The sequence below is a fragment of the Symphalangus syndactylus genome, chromosome 6, assembly GCF_028878055.3.
Source record: "Symphalangus syndactylus isolate Jambi chromosome 6, NHGRI_mSymSyn1-v2.1_pri, whole genome shotgun sequence".
In the NCBI taxonomy this organism is placed as follows: domain Eukaryota; kingdom Metazoa; phylum Chordata; class Mammalia; order Primates; family Hylobatidae; genus Symphalangus; species Symphalangus syndactylus.
In genome coordinates, this window is record NC_072428.2 from 9946329 (window position 1) to 9973793 (window position 27465).

General features: G+C 39.2%; 1 protein-coding gene across 3 annotated transcripts in view; it reads left to right on the forward strand.

The window, feature by feature from the left end:
* CKAP5 (cytoskeleton associated protein 5) overlaps positions 1-27465 on the forward strand; it is a 107815-nt gene that overhangs the window by 22708 nt on the left and 57642 nt on the right. For 2 of the 3 annotated variants that reach the window (XM_055281683.2, XM_063640826.1), the window contains exons 2-11: positions 2996-3089; positions 5702-5895; positions 7772-7978; positions 13275-13446; positions 14575-14707; positions 14949-15049; positions 16299-16412; positions 23505-23609; positions 26997-27086; positions 27200-27364. In XM_055281683.2, the coding sequence (XP_055137658.1) occupies positions 3033-3089; positions 5702-5895; positions 7772-7978; positions 13275-13446; positions 14575-14707; positions 14949-15049; positions 16299-16412; positions 23505-23609; positions 26997-27086; positions 27200-27364 (1338 nt within the window). In that variant the 5' untranslated portion in view covers positions 2996-3032. Of the gene's footprint in view, positions 1-2995; positions 3090-5701; positions 5896-7771; positions 7979-13274; positions 13447-14574; positions 14708-14948; positions 15050-16298; positions 16413-22461; positions 22720-23504; positions 23610-26996; positions 27087-27199; positions 27365-27465 lie in introns of those variants that run through there. The other variant, XM_063640827.1, reaches the window with a different exon arrangement.

Below are 27465 nucleotides of genomic sequence, written 5' to 3' on the forward strand. Positions count from 1 at the left end.
CAATAAACAAATATTTATTGAAAACATATTTTATGTCATGCCAGAACTAGGGATGGAGAATTAAGGAGGACCTCTTCTATGTTATTAATAATATTGAAAAATGGGCCAGCCTGGGCAACATAGTGAGACCCCATCTCTACAAAAAACTAAAAAATCAGTTGGGCATGGTGACATGCGCCTGTAGTCCCAGCTCCTTGGGAGGCTAAGGCAGAAGAATCACTTGAACCCAGGAGGCGGAGGTTGGGAGGATCACTTGAGCCCAGGACGTCAAGGTTGCAGTGAGCTGTGATCACACCACTGCACTCCAGCCTAAATGACAGAGTGAGACCCTGTCTCAAAAATGAAAAAGAAAAATTGGAAACAATTTAAATGTCCAGTGGTAGGGTTGGTAACTATGGTACATTTGTAAAATGGAGTGCTATGTAGACTTTAAACATCATATTCTCAAATCTGGGAAAATGTTTTTGATCATATAACAAAAATGTTATAAGGGGATTATGCCTGTCTTTTTCATATGATTTATATACTACATGTGTATTGAAAAAAAACTGGAAGGAGTCAAGTGGATATGTACTTTAGTGTTCATCATGGTTATTAGGTGGTGGTGAAATTGTGTTTTAATACTTGCATTTTTTTCTGTAGTTACTAAATTTTCTGCAGTTTACACACATTACTTTTATAGTAAGAAAAAGGTGTTGTCTAGATAGATAGCATAGGGGTGGGTGTGCGGTGGCTCACGATCAGTGGGATCACTTGAGCCCAGGAGTTCAAGACCAGTCTGGGCAATATAAAGAGACCTTGTCTCTACAAAAAATTTCAAAATTAGCCCAGCATGGTGGTGCACACCTGCAGTCCCAGCAACTCCTAGCTACTCAGGAGGCAGAGGTGGAAGGATCGCTTGAGCCCAGGAGGCGGAGGTTACAGCGAGCCAAGATCGTGTTCACTCCATTCCAGCCTGGACGACAGAGCGAGACGCTGTCTCAAAAAAAAGAAGATAGGTAGCAGAAAGTTATTAAAAGGATGTTGACTTTAAGCCTCACTTAAAAACATGGTTTATCATCATTCTCAGCAAACTATCGCAAGGACAAAAAAGCAAACACTGCATGTTCTCACTCATAGGTGGGAATTGAACAATGAGAACACATGGACACAGGAAGGGGAACATCACACCTCGGGGACTGTTGTGGGGTGGGGGGAGGGGGGAGGGATAGCATTAGGAGATATACCTAATGCTAAATGATGAGTTAATGGGTACAGTACACCAACATGGCACATGTATACATATGTAACAGACCTGCACATTGTGCACATGTACCCTAAAACTTTAATAATAAAATTTTAAAAAAAGAAAAAAAAAACAAAAAACATGGTTTACATAAAGAATATGTATAAAGGTTCATTCAGGGATTTAATTTTGTACTGGTTTATATAAACATTGACTAGTCATGTTTGCTAGAATTAGGGAGCTTGGCAGCATTAACGTTTTTACATATTGATTATTTTCTTTCTTTTTTTTTTTTTTTTTGAGACGGAATCTGTGGCCCAGGCTGGAGTGCAGTGCGATCTCGGCTGACTGCAAGCTCCACCTCCCGGGTTCACGCTATTCTCCTGCCTCAGCCTCTAGAGTGGCTGGGACTACAGGCGCCGGCCACCACGCCCGGCTAATTTTTTGTGTTTTTGGTAGAGATGGGATTTCACCGTGTTTACCAGGATGGTCTCGATCCTGACCTCGCGATCCGCCCGCCTCGGCCTCTCAGAGTGCTGGGATTACAGGCGTCAGCCACCGCACCCGACCCCCATATTGATTATTTTCTATAAGTAATTCTAGGTGAAAGTATGACCTTTTCCAAAACTTTTTTCTTGGCCTTTTAAAAGGCCAGTTAGCTCAGCAATTCAGTTTTATTCTAGCTTTGTTTTGTATCTAAGAAGTTCTCATTTGGGAAAATATAAAAGCATCATTTTTTAGAAAACAAATTTTTGTTTTTTTTGAGACAGAGTCTTGCTCTGTTGCCCATGCCGGAGTGTAGTGGCATGATCACAGCTCACTGCAACTTCTGTCTCTTGGGCTCAAGCAGTCCTCCCACCTCAGCTTCCCGAGTAGCTGGGACTACAGGCACACACCACTACGCCTGGCTAATTTTTGTATTTTTAGTATAGACGGGGTTTCACCATGTTGCCCAGACTGGAATATATATTTATATTTTTTGAGTGACTATTTTTTTGAGATGGAGTCTCACTCTGTCGCCCAGGCTGGAATGCAGTGGGACAATCTTGGCTCACTGCAACCTCCTCCTCCCCGGTTCAAGCGATTCTCCTGTCTCAGACTCGCGAGTAGCTGGGACTACAGGCCTGCACCACCACACCCAGCTAATTTTTGTATTTTCAGTTGAGACGGGATTTCACCGTGTTGACCAGACTGGTCTTGAACTCCTGCTCTCAGGTGATCTCCCCGCCTCAGCCTCCCAAAGTGCTGGGATTACAGGTGTGAGCCACCACCGTGTCCTGTCTTTTGAGTGACTTAAAAAAAAAAAAATTCTATTGGCCGTGCGCCGTGGCTCACGCCTGTAATCCCAACACTTTGGGAGGCTGAGGCGGGTGGATCACAAGGTCAGGATTGAGACCATTCTGGCTAACACGGTGAAGCCCTGTCTCTACTAAAAATACAAAAAAATTAGCCGGGCGTGGTGGCAGGTGCCTGTAGTCCCAGCTACTCGGGAGGCTGAGGCAGGAGAATGGCGTCAGCCCAGGAGGCGGAGCTTGCAGTGAGCCGAGATCGCACCACTGCACTCCAGCCTGGGTGACAGAGCGAGACTCTGTCTCAAAAAAAAAAAAAAAAAAAAAAGTCCTGTTGATTGAATTAAGTGGGGATCTGACCAAAGAATGGGATTTTTACTCTTGTTATTGCATGAATGATAAAATAATAATCTCAAAAAAGTTATTTTTGCCTTAAGAGACTGCCTGATTGCTAAGCAGTTTTCTACCTTTATCTGACCAGGAAATACTCTGAATTCTAAGGAAAACCTGGAAGCACAATGGGAGATGACAGTGAGTGGTTGAAACTGCCAGTTGATCAGAAATGTGAACACAAGGTAAGATTCTTCTGGAATTCGATTTTCAGTGTCATTGGCTTGTTTTGTCAGCAGTTATACTATCATCTTACTTAGAAGTGTGTGAAAACATTGGCAGTTTCAAAAATACTGATGCCTTGTTAGATATGTTATTTTTTCTCATTGAAAATAGGTTTCTCTAGCTCAACTAAAAATTTTTTTGAGTCTCTGGAAAGAATTCAAAGAAAAGATATTAGTGAAGTGAAAAGTAAGTGGTATCTATAAAAAGTAACTGGCTAGTTTTTTCATCTCTTTCTATATACAGTACAATATACTTCTGGTACCTAAGTACTTACTAATATTTTATTATATAGAGGCTCTTCTTTGGAGATGTGTTCTGAATTTGGCCTTAGAAATCCAGCATTTTTTAGGTTCTCTGATCTATATGATCTGCATTCCAATATTTACCCTCAGAATCTACCAATCTTTATTTTCTAGTTTATGCTAATAAGATACAATTTATCACATCATGTCATTATTTGGCGGGCATCCTTTCAGATTATCTTATTTTTTCCACAACTATACCTCTAGTTTCATTTTTAATCATTTTAAAAACTACAAACATCTACCATCTGGTAGATTTTAGAATTTCATTTCTTCTTGTAAATTTATCCTACTCCAAGTCCTCAGGTTTACCACGTTATGTTCTTGACAGTTCTTTTAAAGTTTGTTTTGAATCTGAGTATTCAAGATTTATGGTTGTTGATTACTAAAAATACTGAATAAAATATACTAACTTACACAGTTGTATACATACAGTTCTACCTATGCAGGGTAGAAATTTGGAGCCATGGTCCCTATATCCTCCACAGAACCACTCCTTCATCCTGTATACTAAATTAGCCAAGGCTGAATACTGTATCAAAAATCAACATGTAACTCTTCAAATAAGGCCAGATTAAAAGTGAGCTAGTTGGTTTTTATTCTAATTCGCATAGAAATTGTTGGTATGTAGTACATTAAATTGCAACAAAAATTTGGGGGAGAATTTTGGAACTTATTTAGAATCGTTAACTATTTATAATGCTTTTTTTGGTAGATATTGTATTTTCTCACTGAAAGGGGCAGACAATATAGATAAATCTTAGACTTTCCAATTTTTGATCGGTTAATACGTGCTAAGAGTTTTTCAATCTCGTGTGATTTGGTACTTTTTTTTCCCATTTTTTGAGCATTTATTGTGTGTTTTTGAAACTTAAAGCATAGAGATGTTAAATCTGTTTAGGGAACACTCATTCTACTTTATAGAATGAGATGTTGCCCAATTTTAAAAAATAAAAAAATAAATCTGGTTTAAATTGGTTAGTAAATATTCAACTGTGATGTTAATTATGTTATATTTCACTCTAATGTTGCAGAATAGGTAATGCCTTCTTCCTAATGAATGCATCTTATAGTGGGTTAGGCAGCATTCCTTCCTTAGAAGGAACAGTTTTTTCTGTGAGCATAGCACCTGCCCTCAGATTACATTTTCATTTAAACAACATGTAAATTATTTCTGTTTTTCAATCATATGTTGATTCTTCTGTCTCTTTGATCTAATAGTGTTGAGGACAAACATCTAATTCTTTACTAATGCTTAACACAGTAAATGCAAATTCGATCATCCCACAAACTAACTTATTTAACTGCCCCCAAATCATTTCATTGCTTTCCCATTGCCCTTAGAATAATGAGTGGAATCTTTTATTTGGCCTTCATAGTCCTGCATGATTGGGACTTTTCCAATCCTCTCCAGCTTATTTTGTACCATGCTCCCCTTCTCTTTCTTTATAGGAGTGGGAAATACCATATTCCCTGCTGCCATAGGGCCTTGGAGTATACTGTTCCTTCTGGAATGTTCTTTCTCTCCTTTTGCCACTCTTTACTGATTAGTTCCTATTTATCTTTCAGGGCTCAGCTCAATTACCATTTCTCAGGAAAATTTTTCTTAACACTAAGACAAAGCCTTTTATGATATATACTTTCATAGCACCAAGTTGCTTCTCCTTAGTAGTACTTAATGCTTTGTTAATTTTAAATTTATTTGTATTATAGCTTAATGTCCCCTCCTGCTGGAGTGTAAGCTCCACAAGGGCCAGAGCTGAATTGATTTTTATTTATTAAACACCTGTTGAATAAATTAATGAAAAAAGAATACCTCAGTAAAAATGTCCGAAATCTACCAGCTGAAATTAATACACAGTGTAATATAAAGCTACCTAATGATTATACAAAAATAGAACCAAAAAACAGCATATACTTTGGAGATGGGGCAGTTTCATCAGGGTGATTTCTCATGTTTATCACATCTTTAATACAATATTATAAAGAAGTAATAATTCTTAGATACAATGTGAGATTCATTTATAATGGCCTATTATGAATGGCAGAGTATCATAAACACTAAACACTTGTAAGAAGTTTATTAGCTAATCTTTTTTGAAAACTGCCAATTTCTTAAACTCTTTTTTCGTTTCCAGTCATGGGGTCCTTTGTTTACATTACCTGACATAGGGTATTCATTTCTACTCTCACACCCTCCCCTCCAAATTAACAGTAGATGATAATATCATTAAATTATGTTTTGTTTCAAAATACTACTTGTCTTTTAGCTGTGGAAAGCAAGGTTAAGTGGATATGAAGAGGCCCTGAAGATCTTCCAGAAAATAAAGGATGAAAAGAGCCCAGAATGGTCCAAATTTTTAGGATTGATCAAAAAATTTGTCACTGATTCCAATGCAGTGGTTCAATTGAAAGGATTAGAAGCTGCACTTGTTTATGTTGAAAATGCCCATGTAGCAGGAAAGTAAGTACTTTCTTTCCAACTTTACTGATAAAAACCCCTGTTTGGTGTTACATAGATTATGTATGTTTGTAGATCACTGTCCTTAGTTATTAGCAGTTTTAGAATAGATGAATTTTCTTACTTTCGTAGTTTCTTGATATTTGTTTTTCATTCAGTCTTTTTTCTCAGAAATCTAAATGGTACGTGAGATCTGTAGAGGAGTAAATTAGAAATAATATTTTGAGGGTTTACCTTAAGGTTTGATGACCAAGTGGTTTTCCTTTTAAGCTTTTTGTGTGGGAATTATTCTAAACTAAAAGGAAGAGTCTTTAGTAACTTCAAAAAGAAACTGAGAGATTGTCAGTAAAGGAATTATCAGAATTTCACTGAAGACATTTGGGCATTGCAGAAAACTAAATTTTTTACAAGGGTTGTTAGATAGGTGATGTTAGAATCACGTCTTTCTCCCTTTGTTCATTAGGCATTTTTATTTCTTGGGGGAAGTAATGCTTACTAAACAACCTCAGTGACTCCTGGACTGCTTAACTTGATCTGTGAATGACAGATTTCTAGTCATCCTACTATCCCATACCTCATAGACCTGATTTTCCTAACTCTCGTCTCTGTGTCATTGAAAGGAACCCTCCATACAAAACAAATAGTTGAAACGCTTGACTTAATTGCACAAGAAATATATACTTGACTTACTTCAAAGATTATACCAATAAAGATCATCATTAATTTGACAATTTGGTTAACTGGCATCACTGGGTTTCCTTTACCATTAGTAAAACTATCATTTTTTAATTTCTCTTCTGATACCAGAAGCTGTTTTTTGATAAATGCTGCCTGTAATCTCAACCCACTCAGTTCTTCTAATTCCCAGTAGTGTAGGTTTCATTTCATTTAGAAGAGATTCAAAGCAGTAAAGTTACTGTAAAGTCTTATCAAGGAGTCAAGATTAGTCTTTTGTTATTAAAGGTACATATCCATTCCCTCTGTGAAGAAATTCTCTTTTCCTAAAAAGTGTTTAAAATGACTTAAAAAATTTTTTTGCCCAGATGCAGTGGCATGTTCAGGAGGCTGAGGCAGGAAGATCGCTTGAACCCAGGAGTTTGAGGTCACAGTGAGCTATAATCCTACCACTGCACTCCAACTGGGTCACAGCACAAGACCCTGTCTCTTTTTTTTTTTTTTTGATACAGAGTTTCGCACTTGTTGCCCTGGCTGGAGTGCAATGGTGCGATCTTGGCTCACCACAACCTCCACCTCCCAGGTTCAAGTGATTCTCCTGCCTCAGCCTCCTGAGTAGCTGGGATTACAGGCATGCGCCACCACGCCTGGGTAATTTTGTATTTTTAGTAGAGACGAGGTTTCTCCATTTTGGTCAGGCTGGTCTTGAACTCCTGACCTCAGGTGATCCACCTGCCTCAGCCTCGCAAAGCGCTGGGATTACAGGCATGAGCCACTGCACCCGACCAACCCTGTCTCTTTTAAAAAAAAAAAAAAAAAAAATTTAAAAGCAAGCATTCTGTAACCCTACTTTTGTAAAGTATATTTGTATGTCCATATACACACACACTTAGAGAAAGGTCTGGAAGGAGGGATATCAAAAAGTTGAAAGTAGTTTTCTCTGGGTGGTGGGATTTCAAGGGATCTTTACTTTTTTTTTTTAATTTTCTACATTTATAAACTATTACTGTGCCTGCTATGACATGTCGTAAAATTTTATGGTTAACCTAAGTTTTTAAAATATTCTTGAACACAAATTTAAAAATTAAAGACTCATTTACTGTATTTCTAGCATTTGTAAAAGTACTTGTACACCCCCTTTCCATGACCTTTTTCCAATTCTTACTACTTAAGTGGGGTTTTTGTTCTTTATAATATGTTATAGAACCACAGGAGAAGTTGTGTCAGGTGTTGTCAGTAAAGTGTTCAACCAACCTAAAGCCAAAGCCAAGGAGCTGGGCATAGAGATCTGTCTTATGTACATAGAGATTGAGAAAGGAGAGGCTGTGCAAGAAGAGCTCCTGAAAGGCTTGGACAATAAGAATCCCAAGATCATAGTGGCCTGTATAGAGACACTGAGGAAAGCCTTAAGGTAAGACTTCGTTTTAGCTTTGTTAACTAGAGCAGCAGTCCCCAACCTTTTTGGCACCAGGGACCAGTTTCATAGAAGACAATTTTTCCATGGAAGAATTGTGTGTTGGGGGGATAGGGGGTCGTTTTGAGATTAAACAGTTCCACCTCATAAGGAGCGTGCACTCTAGATCCCTCACATGTGCAGTTCACAGTAGGGTTTGCACTCAGATGAGAACCTTAATGCCCTGCTGATCTGGCAGGAGGCAGAGCTCAGGTGGTAATTCTTGCTTGGCAGCTGTTCATCTCCTGCTCTGCGCCTGGTTCCTAACAGGCCACTGTACTGGTCCACAGCCCAGGGGTTAGGGACCCCTGAACTAGAGTATCTCAATTGAGTTTGGATTCCTGGTTTAAACAGAAATGGAAACTGCAGAATTTGACTTGGCATGCCAAAACAAGCAAGAAAGTGACCTGAATAAGGAAAGTCATTCCCCAAGTGTGGCACTTCATGTTGACTAATTTTAGCCTTCAAGTGTGTTGTGTAGTTATTTTATCTGACTCCCTTTCTAATGAAGACAAATAGAGATTTCTGACCTGTTATCAGATTAAGAATTGGGCTTTTCAGTTGGGGGCAGTGGCTCATGCCTGTAATCCCAGCACTTTGGAAGGCTGAGTTAGGAGGTTCACTTGGGGCCAGGAGTTTAAGACCAGCCTGGGCAAGATGGCAAGACCCCTGCCACTATAAAAAAGAAGCTGAGGTGGGGAGGATTCCTTGAGTCTAGAAGTTCTAGGCTGCACTGAGCTGTGATTGTGCCACTGCAATTCAGCCTGGGTGAGAGAGCAAGACCCTGTCTCTTTAAAAAATAAATAAATATGGCCAGGCTCAGTGGCTCACTCCTGTAATGCCAGCACTTTGGGAGGCCGAGGCAGGCAGATCACAAGGTCAGGAGTTTGAGACCAGCCTGGCCAATGTGGTGAAACATGTCTCTACTAAAAATACAAAAAAATTAGCTGGGCATGGTGGCGCATGCCTGTAATTCCAGCTACTGGGAAGGCTGAGGCAGGAGAATCACTTGAACCTGGGAGGCAGAAGTTGCAGTGACCCAAGATCATGCCACTGCACTACAGCCTGGGTGACAGAGTAAGACTCCGTCTCAAAAATAAATAAATAAATACATTTTAAAAATTGGCCTTTTGGTGGAAAAGCACTGAAAAGAAAAGTACTGGCCTTTTGTTGGAAAACTACTCCTCAGGTTATTTAAGCAGCTCTTTTTCTCTTGCTATCTTAAGTATAGACTTTCGAAGTCTATACTTTGAGATGTTGGCTAAAGATATAGTTTGTGGACTAAAGCAAACCTTTATTTAGGTGCCTTTTTTAGTAAAGTGGAAGCAAATGCTATATGCCTTTAAAGAGAAGCACAGTGAAAGCAAATAGAAAAGTAACTTTTGCTCTTATGTAGTAAGTTTTTTTCAACCCTAGACTTTCTTGTTTGGCCATGAAATTTTTCGTGAATAGGATCTCTTTCAGGAACAAATGGTGGTAATTTGCTATGGAAATCTGAATTAGATCACTAGTTTGTTCAGATTTGGCAGTTCTTCTAATCTGATATCCTGTCCCCAAGTACTGTCTATATGAGATATTTTAGAAAGCAGCTGTAGTGAAATCCTCACAGAATGAAGATCATCCACCTCACCTCTCATGATTTTGTGTATGACCTGCATCTTGGAAAAAAATGTTTCCTTTGGTATTTATCTTCTGTGAAAGTATAAAAACTCTTGAATTTTGTTGAATGATCTTTGATTTATAGGTCTTTAATATTGTTTTTTGCTTTGTTCATAATGTACTTGTATAAAATTTGATTTGCTTAGATTCTTATGTGAATGAAGTTTCCTTGTTTCTACCCTATTACGATATAGCAAGCAGATGTTTTTCTGAGTAGTAAACAGTATGCTCATTCTATTATCTTAGAAATTTAGGCTGGGTGCGGTGGCTCACGCTTGTAATCCCAGCACTTTGGGAGGCCGAGGCGGGCGGATCACGAGGTCAGGAGATCGAGACTACGGTGAAACCCCGTCTCTACTAAAAAATACAAAAAATTAGCCAGGCGTGGTGGCGGGCGCCTGTAGTCCCAGCTACTCGGAGAGGCTGAGGCAGGAGAATGGCGTGAACCCGGGAGGCGAAGCTTGCAGTGAGCCGAGATTGCGCCACTGCACTCCAGCCTGGACGACAGAGCAAGACTCCGTCTCAAAAAAAAAAAAAAAAAGAAATTTAGTGACTTGTCTTAGTTATCAGAACTATGCTTATATCAATAAATCTTTTGTGTCCTTAGTGATGTCTAAATTTAAAAAAATACTGTAATCTTTTGCTTTTTTTTTTTTTTTTGAGACAAGGCCTCGCTCTGTCACCCAGACTGGAGTGCAGTGGTACAATCTCAGCTCACTGCAACCTCCGCCCCTGGGTTCAAGCGATTCTCGTGCCTCAAGCCTCCTGAGTAGCTGGGACTACAGGTGAGTACCACCACGCCTAGCTAATTTTTTTTTTTTAAATAGATATGGAGTTTCACCATGTTGGTCAGGCTGGTCTGGAACTCCTGGCGTCAAATGATCCCACCTCGGCCTCCCAAAGTGCTGGGATTACAGATGTGAGCAACCACACCTGGCCTATGATCTTCTACCTTTAAATTACAAGTTTCTAGTCTGGAGTGCTGTGCACTCTGGTTATTTCATTTTTTAGCTAAAGTGGGAGAATAAGGGTAGGAAAATAACAAGTTAGGTATATCTCATGTTTTCTTCATAGATGTTGTTATGTAGTCCCATCTCTGTGTGGTTCTTTATTTGTCCTAAAGCATTTCGGAATCTATAGTTTAACTAGGTAGCTCTCTGGGACCCTCAAGAACCTTGAGGCCAAACTGCTTGATCCTGGGTTCCAGAGCTTGCTAAAGCTTTGTTAGTGAGAGCGTCAGGTGACCAGAAACTTTTGTGGTACCTAAAACAGGTTTCTAGTACGCTTTTGTGTTTTCTATAGTAATATGTTTAGTATCAAAATTAGGTTTTATTTTATTAAGGTGTCTATTTTCCATGTGGACTTGCTCCATCTTTTTTTTCTTAGAGAAGGAGGCCAGGATAGAGAAAAAAGATTCAGATGAAACAGTAATAATATATAGGAAGATTTAAGAAATCTCAAATGTTAGGTTCTTCAGGCACCATGTTAAATACCCCTAAAACAAAATGGTTTATTGCCACTATAATTTCTTATTTTTTGTTTAATCTTAAAGGTCAGCTGAGCCATGTTAAAATGTTATTTTTTTAATAATATAAAGGCATTTTAAAAGAAATCTTAGAGATTATGTAGGTTATTCTCGTGATATTTGTACTTAAACTATATCACATAGCCAGGTGTCTTATTAAAAATTCTTTTTTTATTGCGCCTATAGTCCCACCTACTCAGGAGGTGGGAAGATTACTTGAGCCCAGGAGGTGAGGCTGCAGTGAACTATGATTGTGCCACTGTACTCCAGCCTGGTTAACAGAGTGAGACACTATCTCAAAAATAATAATTAAGGCCAGGAGCAGTGGCTCATGCCCGTGTTGTCCCAGCACTTTGGGTTGGGAGGCTGAGGCAGGCAGATTGCCTGAGCCCAGGAGTTCAAGACCAGCCTAGGCAACAAGGAGAAACCCCGTCTCTACAAAAAAATACAAAAAAAAAATTAGCCGGGCATGGTGGTGCACCTCTGTAGTCTCAGCTGCCTGGGGGACTGAGTCTGGATAATAGCTTGAGCAGGGAAGGTCGAGGCTGCAGTGAGCTGTGATCATACCATTGCATTCCAGCCTGGATGACGTAGTGAGACCCTGTCTCCAAAAAATTAAAAACAAAAACCAAGAAAAAAAAATCGTTGGAGTACACTAGTAGCTACTAATGAATAATTTTGTTGCATTTGCTCACATGAGATAAATTTGTGCACATTAGATAATAGATAAATAATAATTTGGGTCCTACTACTCATACAGAATTTCAGTGTTCTTTCATAAATAAATCTCTCCTGCTCCAGAATCTGATACTCACAAATGTTAATAGTGATATTAGATAGCTAAAATTGGCCAGTTGGGAACTTGAAAATGTAATCTATGACAGATATGTAAGGTTAAATACACTCTTTTTTTTTTTTGAGACGGAGCCTTGCTCTGTTGCCCAGGCTGGAGTGCAGTGGCGCGATCTCGGCTCGCTGCAACCTGTGCCTCCCGGGTTCAAGCGATTCTTCCACTTAAGTCTCCCAAGTAGCTGGGATTACAGGCGCCCACTATCATGCCTGGCTAATTTTTGTATTTTTGTAGAGACAGGGTTTCACCATGTTGGCCAGGCTAGCCTTGAACTTCTGACCTCAGGTGATCTACCTGCCTCGGCCTCCCAAAGTGCTGAGATTATAGGTGTGAGCCACTGCGCCTGGCCAAATATGCTTTTTGAAACAAGTCAAAATGCAACATTTTCCCCATAGAAAACTGAAGCAAAGAAAGATTTAACATGCCCAGATTTATAGTATGATAGCCACAAAGTCAGGAACAAAATACTGCCAGGATTTGTGATCTATCTAGGTAAATGAATCACTTTAATTATAGGAGCTATTAAAGGTTTATTAAAAGTAGATTTCATTCATCTAAATATTTATAAACTAGTTTATATTTATGAGCTTTTATATGTATATACATATATATTTGAGGTATTAGGCTGGGCGTGGTGGCTCACACCTGTAATCCCAGCACTTCAGGAGGCTGAGGCGGGTGGATCGCCTGAGGTCAGGAGTTCGAGACCAGCCTGGCCAACATAGTGAAACCCCATCTCTAGTAAAATACAAAAATTAGCTGGGCGTGGTGGTGCACGCCTGTAATCCCAGCTACTTGGGAGACTGAGACAGGAGAATCACCTGAACTCGGAGGGGCAGAGGTTGCAGTGAGCTGCAATCACGCCATACCACTCTAGCCTGGGCAACAAGAGCAAAATGCCATCTGAAAAAGAAAAAAAAAAGGTATTAAACATGTTGATCCTTTATAGGTTTTAATTACTCCTAGTCTGCTTACCTAGAAAGTTTGTTTTAAATGGTAATATTATCTTGGGCCCTACACAGTAAATAATATTCTTGGAAGAACAACACCTTAGTAGGTAAGCGGTTATGAGTTCCTTTTCTTTTGTTGCCTTAAAAAAACTGAACTTATATAATTCTTCTAATATGTAGATATGGAACTATGTTTGAATGAAGAAAAGCTAATGCTTTATTTAATCGCATTGCATGTTGACAGTTTTTTCCCCAATTTTTTACTTGTAGTGAATTTGGTTCCAAAATCATCTTGCTTAAGCCAATTATCAAAGTGTTGCCAAAACTCTTTGAGTCTCGAGAGAAGGCTGTTCGAGATGAAGCCAAACTAATTGCTGTGGAGATTTACAGGTGGATTCGGGATGCTCTGAGACCCCCATTACAAAATATAAACTCTGTTCAGGTGAGACAAAAAGTTTTCTGGTTGCTTTCGCATAAGGTTAATATGAAAATATTTTCTTCCTATCGTTGTTGATATTCTGTCCTTAAAAATAATTATTTTTCATTCTTAATTTTGAAATCAGCTTTTCTGAGCATAGCTAACTTTCTCTGCAATTCTGTTGGGTGGCAGAACTTATTATCTGTGTGAAGTACATTCTTTCTGGCTTTTTATTACAATTGGTTTTGGAGACTCTTCTGATGATGTAAATGTATCCGAATTAATGAACTAATAAGAGTGTCTTAAAAAGTGGGACTTACTGTTCTTTCTTAGTGCTTAGACATATGTCTTCCTTATAGTAAATTCAAGTTGGTTTGACTTATGCTGTAAAAGAAATATAATTTAATTATGTATTTTCTTCCGCTGGTGCAGTGGTTCACACTTAAAATCCCAGCACTTTGGCAGGCCCAGGCAGACAGATCACTTGAGCCCAGAGTTCGAGACCAGCCTGGGCAACATGACAAACCCTATCTCTACAAATAATAAAAAAAATTAGCCAAGCATGGTGGCACAGCCTGTAGTCCTAGCTACTCGTGAAGCTTAGGTGGGAGGATCACCTGAACCTGGGGAGGTGGAGGCTGCAGTGAGCCAAAATTGTCCAGCCTGGGCAAAAGAGTTGAGACCCTGTCTCTCAATGAATGAAATAATTAATCTTTTCTTGTTTGCCCTGGTAGAGCCACATAAACAAGAAATTGGAGGCCAGGCACGGTGGCTTACACCTGTAATCCCAGCATTTTGGGAGGCTGAGGCAGGAGGATCACCTGAGGTCAGAAGCTCAAGACCAGCCTGGCCAACATAGTGAAACCTCATCTCTATTAAAAATACAAAAATTAGCCGGATGTGGTAGTGCACCCCTGTAATCCTAGCCACTCGAGAGGCTGAGGCACGAGAATTGCTTGAACCCAAGAGGTGGAGGTTGCAGTGAGCCAGGATCATGCCACTGCACTTCAGCCTAGGTGACAGAGTAAGACTCTGTCTCCAAAAAAAAAAAGAAAGAAATTGGGTCCTGATATGTCAATAAATGTAAGTATTAAGTATGTTAACTAATGGTCGAGATGCAGATATTATTTAAATATTATATGATATTTGCAGTTGAAAGAACTAGAAGAAGAATGGGTCAAACTGCCAACAAGTGCTCCTAGACCTACTCGATTTCTTCGTTCCCAACAAGAACTAGAAGCTAAATTGGAACAACAACAGTCTGCTGGTGGAGATGCTGAAGGAGGTAAGCCAATTTTAAACACTGGTTTCTGCAAAAATTAGCAAGAACTGGCACTGCCACAAGAATCTGTGTTCATTAGGCATATTTTGTAGAATTGCCTTTAATAAAATGTAAGTTGCATGTAGCTTTAATAACTCTGGTCCCTTCTCTATTAAAATTTCATTGGGGTTGTGAAAGGACTGATAACTGATAAGTAAAACAATTCTAAGCATTTTTAAGGTTTGTGTTGTTTTTCTCCTTGAAGGTGGTGATGATGGTGATGAAGTGCCACAAATAGATGCTTATGAGCTTTTAGAAGCTGTAGAAATCCTTTCCAAACTTCCTAAAGACTTTTATGACAAAATTGTAAGTAATAGTTAAACTTCTTTCATTTATTTCTTGTAAAATAGTTACTTGAATAGAATTAGAATACTCTGCTGAGCCCTTGCCTGGTGCACCCCCTTCCATCCCATATCTTCCCTAGTAGAGTGAGTTAGTTGCTTCTTCCTCTTTGCTCCCACACTACTTTGTACATATATATAATAGCACTTTTTTTAAACACGTCTTGCCATAAAACCAGAACATTCTTGACTTCCTTTTTCTAATTTTCTCTCTGGTTTTTGACTCTAAAGATCTCCGGATCCCTCCCCTTTCTCCATTTCTGCTGCCACTACTTTACTCCAAGGTTTCTTGACCTTAGCACTGTTGACATTTTTTGTCAGCTGTCCTGTGCATTGTATGATGTTCAGCAGCATCTCTGGCTTTTATCCACTAGATGTCAGTAATACCATCTCCCTAAGTCATGACAATCAAAAATGTCTTCAAACACTGCCAGAAGTTCCCTAGGAAACAAAATCATCCCCAGTTGAGAAACACAGTCTTATCCCAACCACCACTGTAGTAGTGGGTTGTTGGTTATGTGATTGTTCTTTTCTGGTCTTTTTAATGTTGTCAGTGTAGAAATTCCTCTTCTGTAATTGTGCTACTGTGAGATGGGTGGGCTAGAAATGCTTTCTATTAATGTTTTCTGTTTGACATCTGCTTACTAACGTTTGCCTAGAAAATGAGAATGAAACGTCTATGGCATTCTGTTTGTTTATTATATTACTTTAGTTATAACATCTTATAAAATACTTTTTATATATGAACAAAAATTTATATATATGAACAAAATGTTCTGATTGCCTCCACGTTTTATTATTATTATTTTTTTTTTTTTGAGACAGAGTCTTGCTCTGTCGCCCAGGCTAGAGTGCAGTGGTGCGATCTAGGCTCACTGCAAGCTCCGCCTCCTGGGTTCATGCCGTTCTCCTGCCTCAGCCTCCTGAGTAGCTGGGGCTGCAGGTGCCTGCCACCACGCCCGGCTCATTTTTTGTATTTTTAGTGGAGACGGGGTTTCACCGTGTTAGCCAGGATGGTTTTGAGCTCCTGACCTCATGATCTGCCTGCCTCAGCCTCCCAAAGTGCTGGGATTACAGGCGTGAGCCACTGCACCCAGCCAGTTTTATAATTTTTTTAAAAAATTATATATCTTTGAATTAGCAGAGTGCAAAAAGTAGACTTTTATTCTGCTCTCTTATTTTCTGTTACAAATGACTCATATTGTATCTTGCAGGAGGCAAAAAAATGGCAAGAGAGAAAAGAGGCCCTGGAGGCTGTAGAAGTACTAGTAAAAAACCCCAAACTGGAAGCTGGCGATTATGCAGATTTAGTAAAAGCATTAAAGAAGGTAAATATGAGGACTTGCAGTACTGGTATTGTAACAGCGATCAGGTGTTTGAATTTCTCATCAGTCATCTTTTTAATTACACATACATTGCCACTTAAGGAGCATTATTGATGGTATTTGAATTACAGACATACATTTTTAAAGGGTTGTTTTAAATTACTGTTGTGGGTTAGTTTCATTTTCAATCTTTGTTTTTTGTCTCTTTGACTTTAGTTATGCTATTCGATAGCTTCTGTAACTCTCTAGGAAAAGAGAGTTGCTGATCTGGAACTACATATTCCAGTTTTGTAATTCTATAGGATGAGCTATTTAAGTTAGCTGTATTTAATTGGACAAATATTAAACATGAAGATAGCGAATGATAACACACTATATTGTATCAGTATGTAAAGTAAAGAGTATAGGAATATGTGGTCAGTTCTGAAACAGGCAAGTACTAAGTAAGAGATAAACATTTTTAAAAAATAATCTTTTGGTATTGCTTAGGTCCAAGCAAGTTGAATGCTGCTGGTGGACATTTTGTATGTAGTAACTTTTTATGAAACCTGTAAGTATAGATCAGACACTGTGGATATGATTATAGTGCTTAAGAACAAACTCTGAAAACATCTTCTTGAATACAGCAAGAATGAAAATTTTGTTTTGTTTGCTCCCTCAGTCTGAAATCACAGAGGATTACAATGGTGATGGGAGGAAGTTGATCTTTAATTATACGCACATCTAAGTCATCACTTGTAGTAGTTACATCCTGTAACGCCACTGAGAACACTAAATTAGTGAATATTGAATCATTGCTTCTAAGAGAGATACAGGGTTAGGATCCTGCAACCCTTTGGTCACAACATTTCCATCAATCAATACATAACTTTGTTTTATTCTGTTTGGAGATAGCATATTTAATATATGTTGTTGATTCATTAACATTGAACACTTGGCCGAGAACACTATAACTCATGCCTGACTGAGGCTTTTCCTAACGTGTGTATTTTCTCCGTAAGGTACATCACAGCCTATTTGCACTTAGGAATACTAGACAGCATTTCAGCACTACACTTAGGGGCCATTTTAAACAACAAAAGCACCAACAAAAAACACAAAAATGCAAAAACATGGCACTGAATAAACCATGAAAAAGACACTTGTTTATGGTGTAAGAGCTGAAGCAAGAAGGCAGAGTGTTATCTTGTCAACCTCAGCTGGGAATGTGCACAATAGACAACACAAAATGTTCACAGCTCTGAACTTGTCTGTGAATGACCAGGAAAGTACCATGAGTGTTGATTTTGGGATTATAAGTAAGTTTTAGCAAGTAGGCGAATTTGCAAATATGGATTTGTAAATGATGAGGATCAACTATATTCTAGTAGTTAACCTTCCTAGGCTTTCCTCCAGTGGGACTTGGAGGCAGAGATATGATTTGTGAAATCTTTGTTCAGTCATCAGTTTTCCATCTTGAAGAGTTACACTCGTGTAAAATACATTAAAAGAGAATTGCTCTAGGGGAAAAAGAGTTTTACCAACCTGGAACCTGTGAGGAAAGAATGGGAAGGGGAATAGTAGAGGGCACTGAGACAGGGAAAGTCAGGTTCCAGTGGCATATGAGGAGAGCTACAGATTCTCTGTCAATTCTTCCAGCATATGATTATTATTAGAAATCTTATTGCTCTGGCGCTGAATTCTCGATGTGTCAAAGAAAACCTTTTCTTTTTCCTTATCATTAGTATTAGGTGTTTTCTACATGTATTTTCTAAGGATATTAGCTTCTCACACAAAGACAGTTCTGTGGTTTCCATTGGCATTATGAATGTAAATATAATCTCTTGCTGTACTATATAAAGAGAGAGCATCATGGATTTTATATTTGAGTAGACAGACAGTAGATTTCTGAGAGATCTAGGGTAGCAGTAGAAACTTCTTTCCCTTTTCACATGGTGGGTGGAGGGAATCAATCAGAGACCACAAACAAGTGAAAAGAAACTGAATTTTGTGGCTGAAGTATTTAAAACAATGAAAAGTTAACTTCAGTTGTAAAAATTAACCTGAAACAAGACATTTTCGTTTCTTTTTGCCTTAAGTAGTGACAGAGACATTTTATTTTTTTTTTTATTTTCTTTTTCGAGATGGAGTTTCGTTATTGTTGCCCAGGGTGGAGTGCAGTGGCACGATCTCGGCTCACTGCAACCTCAGCCTCCCATGTTCAAGTGATTCTTCTGCCTCAGCCTCCCAAATAGCTGGGATTTATAGGCACTTGCCACCACGCCCAGCTAATTTTTGTGTTTTTAGTAGAGACAGGGTTTCACCATGTTGGCCAGACTGGTCTCAAACTCCTGACCTCAGGTGATCTACCCTCCTTGGCCACCCAAAGTGCTGGGATTACAGGCATGAGCCACGGTGCCCAGCTGACATTTTATTTTTTGTACTTGATTTTAGTTATATGTACACACAAACTTCATATTATGTTGACTTCCTAGAAACATAACAAAAGTGGGGAAATGGTGAAATGGAAAAAAAGAGGATGAGATTGAAGAACAGATTACAGACCAATCCTTTTTCCCTCCATAATTATCTCTTCTTTGCATTGTATAAATCAAGTAATGCCATTAATTTCTCAATTTTTTTCCTTTAATGAAAGTAGTAAAAAGGCATTCACTTTAAAATTTCTTATGATATTCCTGAAATTATTTTTAAACTGTTTTGTCACCTGATTTAGCATATTCCGTGGGCTTTCCTGTTCTCACAGATTATAGTTCTTTTTTTTTTCTATTATTTTTAATTAATTTATTTATTTTTGAGACAGAGTTGCGGTCTGTCACCCAGGCTGGGGTGCAGTGGCACAATCTCAGCTCACTGCAACCTCCATCTCCCGAGTTCAAGCGATTCTCCTGCCTCAGCCGCCCGAGTAGCTGGGATTATAGGCACGTGCCACCAAGCCCAGCTAATTTTTTTTTTTTGTATTTTTAGTAGAGACAGGGTTTCATCATGTTGGTCTTGAACTCCTGTCCTCAAGTGATCTGCCTGCCTCAGCCTCCGAAAGTGCTGGGATTACAGGCGTGAGCCACTGCGCCCGGCCTATAGTTCTTTTATTTATAAGATGCCTCCCTCCCAGTTCATCGCTTCTTTGATTTTGTCATTTGCCTATCTATGCCTATGGGCATTTGGTTTTTTATATATATATATAATTTATTTATCTTTAAATTAATATTTGGATTTTCGAAGTGCTTTCTTATATAATCTTTAGACTTCTATGTGGTATTAATCTTTTTTCACTTGTTCTTTCTACTTTTCCCCCCTTAATTATTGCTTGTGTTCATCGTAGTTTTCTAAACACTAATTCATAATGGGTTTCATTAATTTGTTTCCTTTCCTGTCAACAGTGTGCTTCTGTTTAGTTATTATTAACTAGTGGCTTTCATTTCTAATTAAATATAAATACCAATTGATAATTACTTTAAAGCACTTTGTGTTTTAATACTGTAGGCCTCAATTTATGAGAAAAGTAACAGCACTTATAACTGTACAAAATTTCTATTGTTTAAATTATATTGAGATTATGAGCTAAAGCTTCCATTCCCTGGTCTAGAACAGAAATTACTGAAAAGACAGAAGTCACTGAGTTTTTCTTACCTCTGAAATGGAGTCCCCTCTCATATGTTACTTTTCTTAAAAATAAACGCTTTTCCATCTTCTCTACTCTCATTTCCCAGTTGAGAATAACTTGTTTATGGGATATGTGTCAATGAGTGTGACAGGCAGATATTGTATTAGGGTATCTGGTCCATTGCTCACTTATAAGTTTATCTGAGCCTTTGCAATCTTGAAATTTAACAGATTCACAGTATCTTCTTCAGTACTATCATCAAGATCATGAGTGTCTCGAGTCTAGCTCCCACTGGTTACTCTTCCAACAATGGATAGGGAGAGGTATTCTCCTAAGAAAGGAATAGAATGATAGTTTTTTTAACTGAGCCCATATGACAAAATCACCCTTTGAGCCATATAAAAATACTGATGTCCAAATTTCATCCCAGATTCGTTGAACTAGAATTTGTTGGAATGGGGTCTTACATGTTTTTGATGTCCATTCCTAGAATATATGTTTAGATGCTAAATATAAAGCCTAGCATCTAAATCATATCTGAGAGGTATTTTGATAAGGAAAAATAATCAGAACATTTATAAATACCAGTAGTGATTTCAATACAGAAATGAATGGAAAATTTTTTCTCCATAGACGTATAGTAATTAGAGATTTAACAAAATGTTTATTAGGACCCTGATTTCATCCTCTCGTAAGGAAAGTGGACTTAACACAAGTTTAGAGGGAGAACATGCTTTACTTAATAAAAGGAGCAAAAACTTTGGAGTCAGAATTGACCTGGGTTTGAATCACACAGTATTACCATTTGCTAACTACCTGACTGTAAGCACATTAATCTTTATTTAATTTTTAGAATCTAGCTGGGTACAGTAGCTCACATCTGTAATCCCAACACTTTGGGAGGCCGAGGTGGGCTGATTGCTTGAGCCCAGTGTTTAAGACCAGACTGGGCAACATGAAGAAACTGTTTCTACAAAAAATAGAAACATTAGCAGGCGTGGTAGCATGTGCCTTTAGTCCCAGCTACTCGGGAGGCTGAGGTGGGAAGATCGCTTGAACCTGGGAGGGGGAGGTTGCAGTGAGCTGAGATCGAGCCAGACTCTGTCTCAAAAAAATTTCTTTTTGAAATCTGCACTTTTTTTGTTGTTTTTTGTTTTTGAAATAGTGTCTCGCTCTGTCCCCCAGGCTGGAGTGCAGTGGTACGATCTTGGCTCACTGCAACCTCTGCCTCCCAGGTTCAAGCGATTCTCCTGCCTCAGCCTCCTGAGTACCTGGGACTACAGGCGTGTGCGACCATGCCTGGCTAATTTTTCTATTTTTGGTAGAGACAGGGTTTCGCTATGTTGCCCAGGCTGGTCTTGAACTCTTGGGCTCAAGCGATTCTCCCGCCTCAGCCTCTTAAGGTCCTGAGATTACAGGCGTGAACCACCATGCCTGGCTGTGAATCTGCAAAGTTGAAATAATAATAGTACTTAACTCATAGGGTTTGGGTGAAAATTAAATTTAAAAAGGATTATAAAGTGCTGGCCGGGCGCGGTGGCTCACGCTTGTAATCCCAGCACTTTGGGAGGCTGAGGCGGGCGGATCACGAGGTCAGGAGATCGAGACCACGGTGAAACCCCGTCTCTACTAAAAAATACAAAAAAAATTAGCCAGGCTTGGTGGCGGCGCCTGTAGTCCCAGCTACTCGGAGAGGCTGAGGCAGGAGAATGGCGTGAACCCGGGAGGCGGAGCTTGCAGTGAGCCGAGATTGCGCCACTGCACTCCAGCCTGGGTGACAGAGCAAGACTCCATCTCAAAAAATAAAAAAATAAAAATAAAAAGGATTATAAAGTGCCTACAAAATTTTGGTGCCTAATTTGTTTTTTTAATAAATGTTAGTTTCTTCATCCTTATTCCTCAGCACTTAAGGAGTGCATGTAAGTGCCAAGTAGAACTTCTTGCATGTTGCATGTTAGGAGTTGTTTAATGCAGAGAATCTAGAATAAAGCATTCTGCTTATGGAACACCAGATTGTAGGGACTAGATATAATTCAAAGTAGATTGGAGGCATTACTCCTGCTGCGAAAAGAGTGAAAAAAGAAGAGTTTGGGGGCATTTATAAATAAAGCAGCCGTGTGTGTGTGTGTCTTGCTCTGAAAAGAGTGAAAAAAGAGTTTGGGGGCATTTATAAATAAAGCAGCCGTGTGTGTGTGTGCGTGTGTGTGTGTGCGTGTGCGTGTGCGTGTGTGTGTGTGTGTCTTGCTCTGGTGCCCAGGCTGGAGTGCAGTGGTGCGATCTTGGCTTACTGCAACCTCTGCCTCCCAGGTTCAAGTGATCCTTTTGCTTCAGCCTCCCAAGTAGCTGGGACTACAGGCACATGTCACACTGCCTATATTATTATATAATAAAGCAGCTTTTTAACACCAACTGATTGGGCAGTGTACCACAGTAAAATCTCACCAGGAAGAAACCCAGTCGTAGTCAGTATCTTGTTAAATTGACGCAGATGCAACTACTACCCGTGAGTTTAGATAAGTGCTGGGCTTTGTGGGTTGTGGCATAGGAGTGCAGTAATATAAGCAGTGCTAGAGGAGAATCGACTGAGACTCTGAATCGAAGCTTAACCATCATTAGATGACTGAAGTGGCAGCCTCAAGGCCAGAAGCTCCCTCAGAAGAATGGTTGCAATAGCATTCACAATTTAGAGTCCCCATGGATTTCCTGAAGGTACCTGCAGCAGTTTCTACTGGTGCTTCTTGGTTATGAATATTAGAGCTGTTGCCCTGTGATGTCTTTTAGAGATACATTGTCTTTTCATTTTCCTTGTCCCAAAGCAAAGTCAGCAGACCTCTAGTCTCTCTGCCATTATCAGGGTCATTTCCTGCACAGTTGAACAGTGCTGACAGCCCAGACTGCCACTACTGGAGAGTGAGCAATTTAATGTTGTGGTTTTATCTACGTTTTATTAGTAGAACTTTAAGATAGAAGACTAAACATAATGAAGGGAAGCTCCCAAATTCGATACAATGAAAGAAGAATTTCTCCTCTCTTGTAGTAAATAAAATTGGTCATATATTAGCATAAGAGCTTTCAGAGTTCTTTTTTTTTTTTTTTTTTTTTTTTTTTTTTTTTTTTTTTTTTTTTTTTGAGATGGCATCTTGCTATGTTGCACAGGCTGAAGTGCAATGGTGCAATCTCGGCTCACTGCAGCCTCTGCCTCCCAGGTTCAAGTGATTCTCCTGCCTCGGCCTCCCAAGTAGCGGGGATTACAGGCGCCTGCCACCATGCCTGGCTAATTTTTGTATTTTTAGTAGAGACAGGGTCTCACCATGTTGGTCAGGCTGATCTCCAACTCCTGACCTCAGGTGATCCACCCGCCTCGGCCACCCAAAGTGCTGGGATTACAGATGTGAGCCGCCGCACCCGGCCTTAGAGTTCTTTTGAGAATAAAATTTCTATACCCTTCTACATGGCTGTGACTATTTTGTTTTCCTTTTTACCCCCCTTTGTAGGTTGTTGGAAAGGACACCAATGTCATGTTGGTGGCTTTGGCAGCAAAATGTCTTACTGGCCTGGCTGTTGGGCTAAGGAAGAAATTTGGACAATATGCAGGACATGTAAGTAACACTCCTTTTTAGATACAGATCAACAAAATTTATCAAAAATGGTAGGCCTAGTTTGCTGTTTGCTTTAAAACAACTCCTTGGCATAGATGTGTATATATTGTACAAAGTAAATTTCTCTCTGTTTTGTTAATATTCAGCATAGATATAGCTTATAAATTTCAGTAGATGTCAGTTGTAACAAAATTTATAGGCCTTATGTAGAAAGTGAGGCACTAGGCCTAAAGTACTTAGTTGAGTTGATTTATTTGCTTATTACTTATTTACTTACTATTATCTTGCTGTGTTCTTACAACATTATACACATTATAACAAGATGAAACAAAACTTGTAACGACCAGGACCAGAATGAAAACGAGAGTCAGAAAGGCAATATAAAACTATAAATGTAAAACTGTGAGGTTAATATATAAAATGTGTTTTATAGTGTTTTCCTATTTTAATATATAATTTACTTACATATTTGAGACATTTTATATAGGTTACAATGTTATATATTTTATATAGGTTATCTCCGTTTTACTTATTCAAAGAAAATCTGACTGGAGACATTTGTTGACTTACTATTTGTATAAGTTTGTTTCCAATCAAATTGGGTAATAATTTTAATTAAGATGTTTTATTTAACTGTGGCATCTGTCCTTTGGCCTCTAAATCCCATCTGCATTACTAAGAATGGCTCAGCATCATAAAAACTGACCTTATTGATCTTTACAGTTTAGCTTGCTAGCCACTTCATCACTGGATTCCCTAGATTGACTTAGGAGTTTCCTAATAGTCCCTAGTCATGTGTCCATTTTACATTGTGAAGCTAATACCTAGCCTCACATAAGCTATGGTATTTTGGAGCTTGCTTACTCATAGCATTAAAAATAATCTCAGAGAACTTAACTGAAGAAAAGACACTACCAAATAAAAATAAATCATGACTGGCTTATTACTAGGGAAATAAAAATAAGGGTCTGTAAAACCCTTAGACACGTACATCATAAATTGAAATAAAATTAAAATCTATTTTTATAGCTATCAATGTGTATACGCCATTTTGGTCAATTTTTTGTTACTTAGTACGATATTTTACACTTTTGCATTGGGAATAATTTTTCAAGATAAAAAACAACTTTTTCCTAAACCGCTTAAATATCAGTTCAGAGAATAATTTTAATTTCTTTTTTTGAGACAGGGTCTCACTTTGTCACCGAGGCTGGAGTGCAGTGGCACCATCTCAGTTCACTCTAGCCTTAACCTCCTAGGCTCAGGTGATCCTCCCACCTCAGTCTCCTGAGTAGCTGGGACTTTAGGCACACCCCACACCACGCTTGACTTCTTTTTGTATTTTTGGTAGAGATGGGGTTTTGCCATCTTGCCCAGGCTGGTCTCGAAATCCTGAGCTCAAGCCATCTGCCTGCCTCAGCCTCCCAGAGTGCTGGGATTACAGGCTTGAGCCACCACACCCGGCCTAAAATTCATTTTAATTTACCAAATTATGGTTGGATAATTACCTGGCTTTCCAGTTTGAGTTCTGATTCTGGCTTTGTTTCACTTTGTTGTCCTGGTTAAAGAATGTCTCTATTGCTCTGTAGTTTGGGGTCTCCCCCGCCTTAATACTATAATATTATATACGGTGTTTAGTATCAAGCATGTTAGTGACTTGGCTTTATTTCTTTAAATGTTTACAAACTGTCTTTTTGGCAACATTTATAAAAGTGAATGTTAGGGCCGGGCGCGGTGGCTCACGCTTGTAATCCCAGCACTTTGGGAGGCCGAGGTGGGCGGATCACGAGTTCAGGAGATCGAGACCATGGTGAAACCCCGTCTCTACTAAAAATACAAAAAAAATTAGCCGGGCGTGGTGGCGGGCGCCTGTAGTCCCAGCTACTCGGAGAGGCTGAGGCAGGAGAATGGCGTGAACCCGGGAGGCGGAGCTTGCAGTGAGCCGAGATTGCGCCACTGCACTCCAGCCTGGGCGACAGAGCGAGACTCCGTCTCAAAAAAAAAAAAAAAAAGTGAATGTTAGCTTTAGAGACATTAAAATATCTTGATTTTCAAGTTTATAACTAGTATTAAAAAGTCTTTTATTTTTCCATGGGAACCATAGTCCTTGGACTATACCAAGTAGTCTATAGCCACTTTGTGAAATCTTGAAAACAATTATTTCCTTTTTTTGGATGCCATTGAGCTTTGCTGTGTCCTTTGGACCTTAGAAATTTTCTTTCCCAGCGTGGGCAACATGGAGAAACCCCTGTCTCGACAAAAAATAAAATAAAAAATTATATTTACAGGGAAGTGGTCAAGAAATTAAGAATTTAAAAAAAATAGCAGGTGTGACATATACCTGAGGCCTACCTACTCGGGACATATACCTGACATATACCTGAGGTATATATGGTGACATATACCTGAGGCCTACCTACTCGGAGGCTGAGATGAGTGGATTACTTGAGCCCAGGAGGCCAAGGCTTCAGTGAGCCATGTTCATCCCACTGCACTCCCACGTGGGTGACAGAGCGAGACCCTGTAAGGTGCAGAGGCAGCAAATAGGTTGAGAAGCACTGCCATAGTGGGAGAGAATGAGAATTCTTCATTGTTCTGGCATAAGATTCGATGTCCTTCAAGAAAGGAAATGACTTTTTATTCCACTTAAATGTTTGCTTTATTGGTTTGTTTTGGTGGAGACAAGGTGGTTTTTTAGAAAGTAAGTTTTACTGAGATAAAACTTGCATACTATAAAATTTACCCTCTTAAAGTGATTTTAGAATATTCACAATGTTATGTAACCATCAGCACTATCTAATTCCAGAACATTTTCATCAGCCCAAAAAGAAACCCCTTGCCCATTAACAGTCTCTTCCCATGCTGCTCCCTGCCGTTGACTCTAGCAACCACTAATCTACTTTTTTGTCTCTGTGGATTTAACATTTCATGTAAATGGAGTCATACAGTACATGGTCTTTGTGACTGCTTTTTTTTTTTTTTTTGGAAGGGTCTTGCTGTGTTGCCCAGGCTACAATACAGTGATGCAATCACAGCTCACTGCAGCTTTGACCTCCTGGGTTCAAGTGATCCTCCCACTTCAGCCTCCCAGGTAGCTGGGATCATAGGCACATACCACCACACCTGGCTAATTTTGTTTGTTTGTTTTAGTAGAGACAAGATCTCACTCTGTTGCCCAGGCTGGTCTTGAACTCCTTGCCTCAAGCAACCCACCTGCCTCAGCCTCCCAAAGTGCTGGGATTACAGTCATGAGTCACTGTGCCCAGCCTGTGACTGGCTTTTTTTTAACTTAGCATACTATTTTTAAGGTTCAGCCAAGTTCTAGGATATATCAATATATCATCCCTCTTTGTTGCTGAATAACGTTCTAGCCATTTACTTTTACAGGTTGTGCCAACCATCTTGGAGAAATTCAAAGAGAAGAAACCTCAAGTGGTACAAGCCCTGCAGGAGGCAATTGATGCAATCTTCCTTACTGTAAGTTGACAGCATGAGTTTGTAGTTTTATCTGAAGTAGAGTTTGTCAATATGATATTTTGATTGTTCTTTACAATTGAAAAAAGCTCATTAACCACATTTTCTTTCTAAAGACCACACTACAGAACATCAGTGAGGATGTTTTAGCAGTAATGGATAATAAAAATCCAACCATCAAGCAGCAGACATCTCTTTTTATTGCAAGAAGTTTCCGCCACTGCACTGCTTCTACCCTGCCAAAGAGCTTGCTAAAGCCCTTTTGTGCTGCACTACTTAAGGTACAGACTCTCTTTGAAAAAGGGGGAATATTTTATACCTAGGCAAGATTCTTTTCCTGCTAATTATGTACAGTGACTACTTGACTTTCAGACTATAGAGG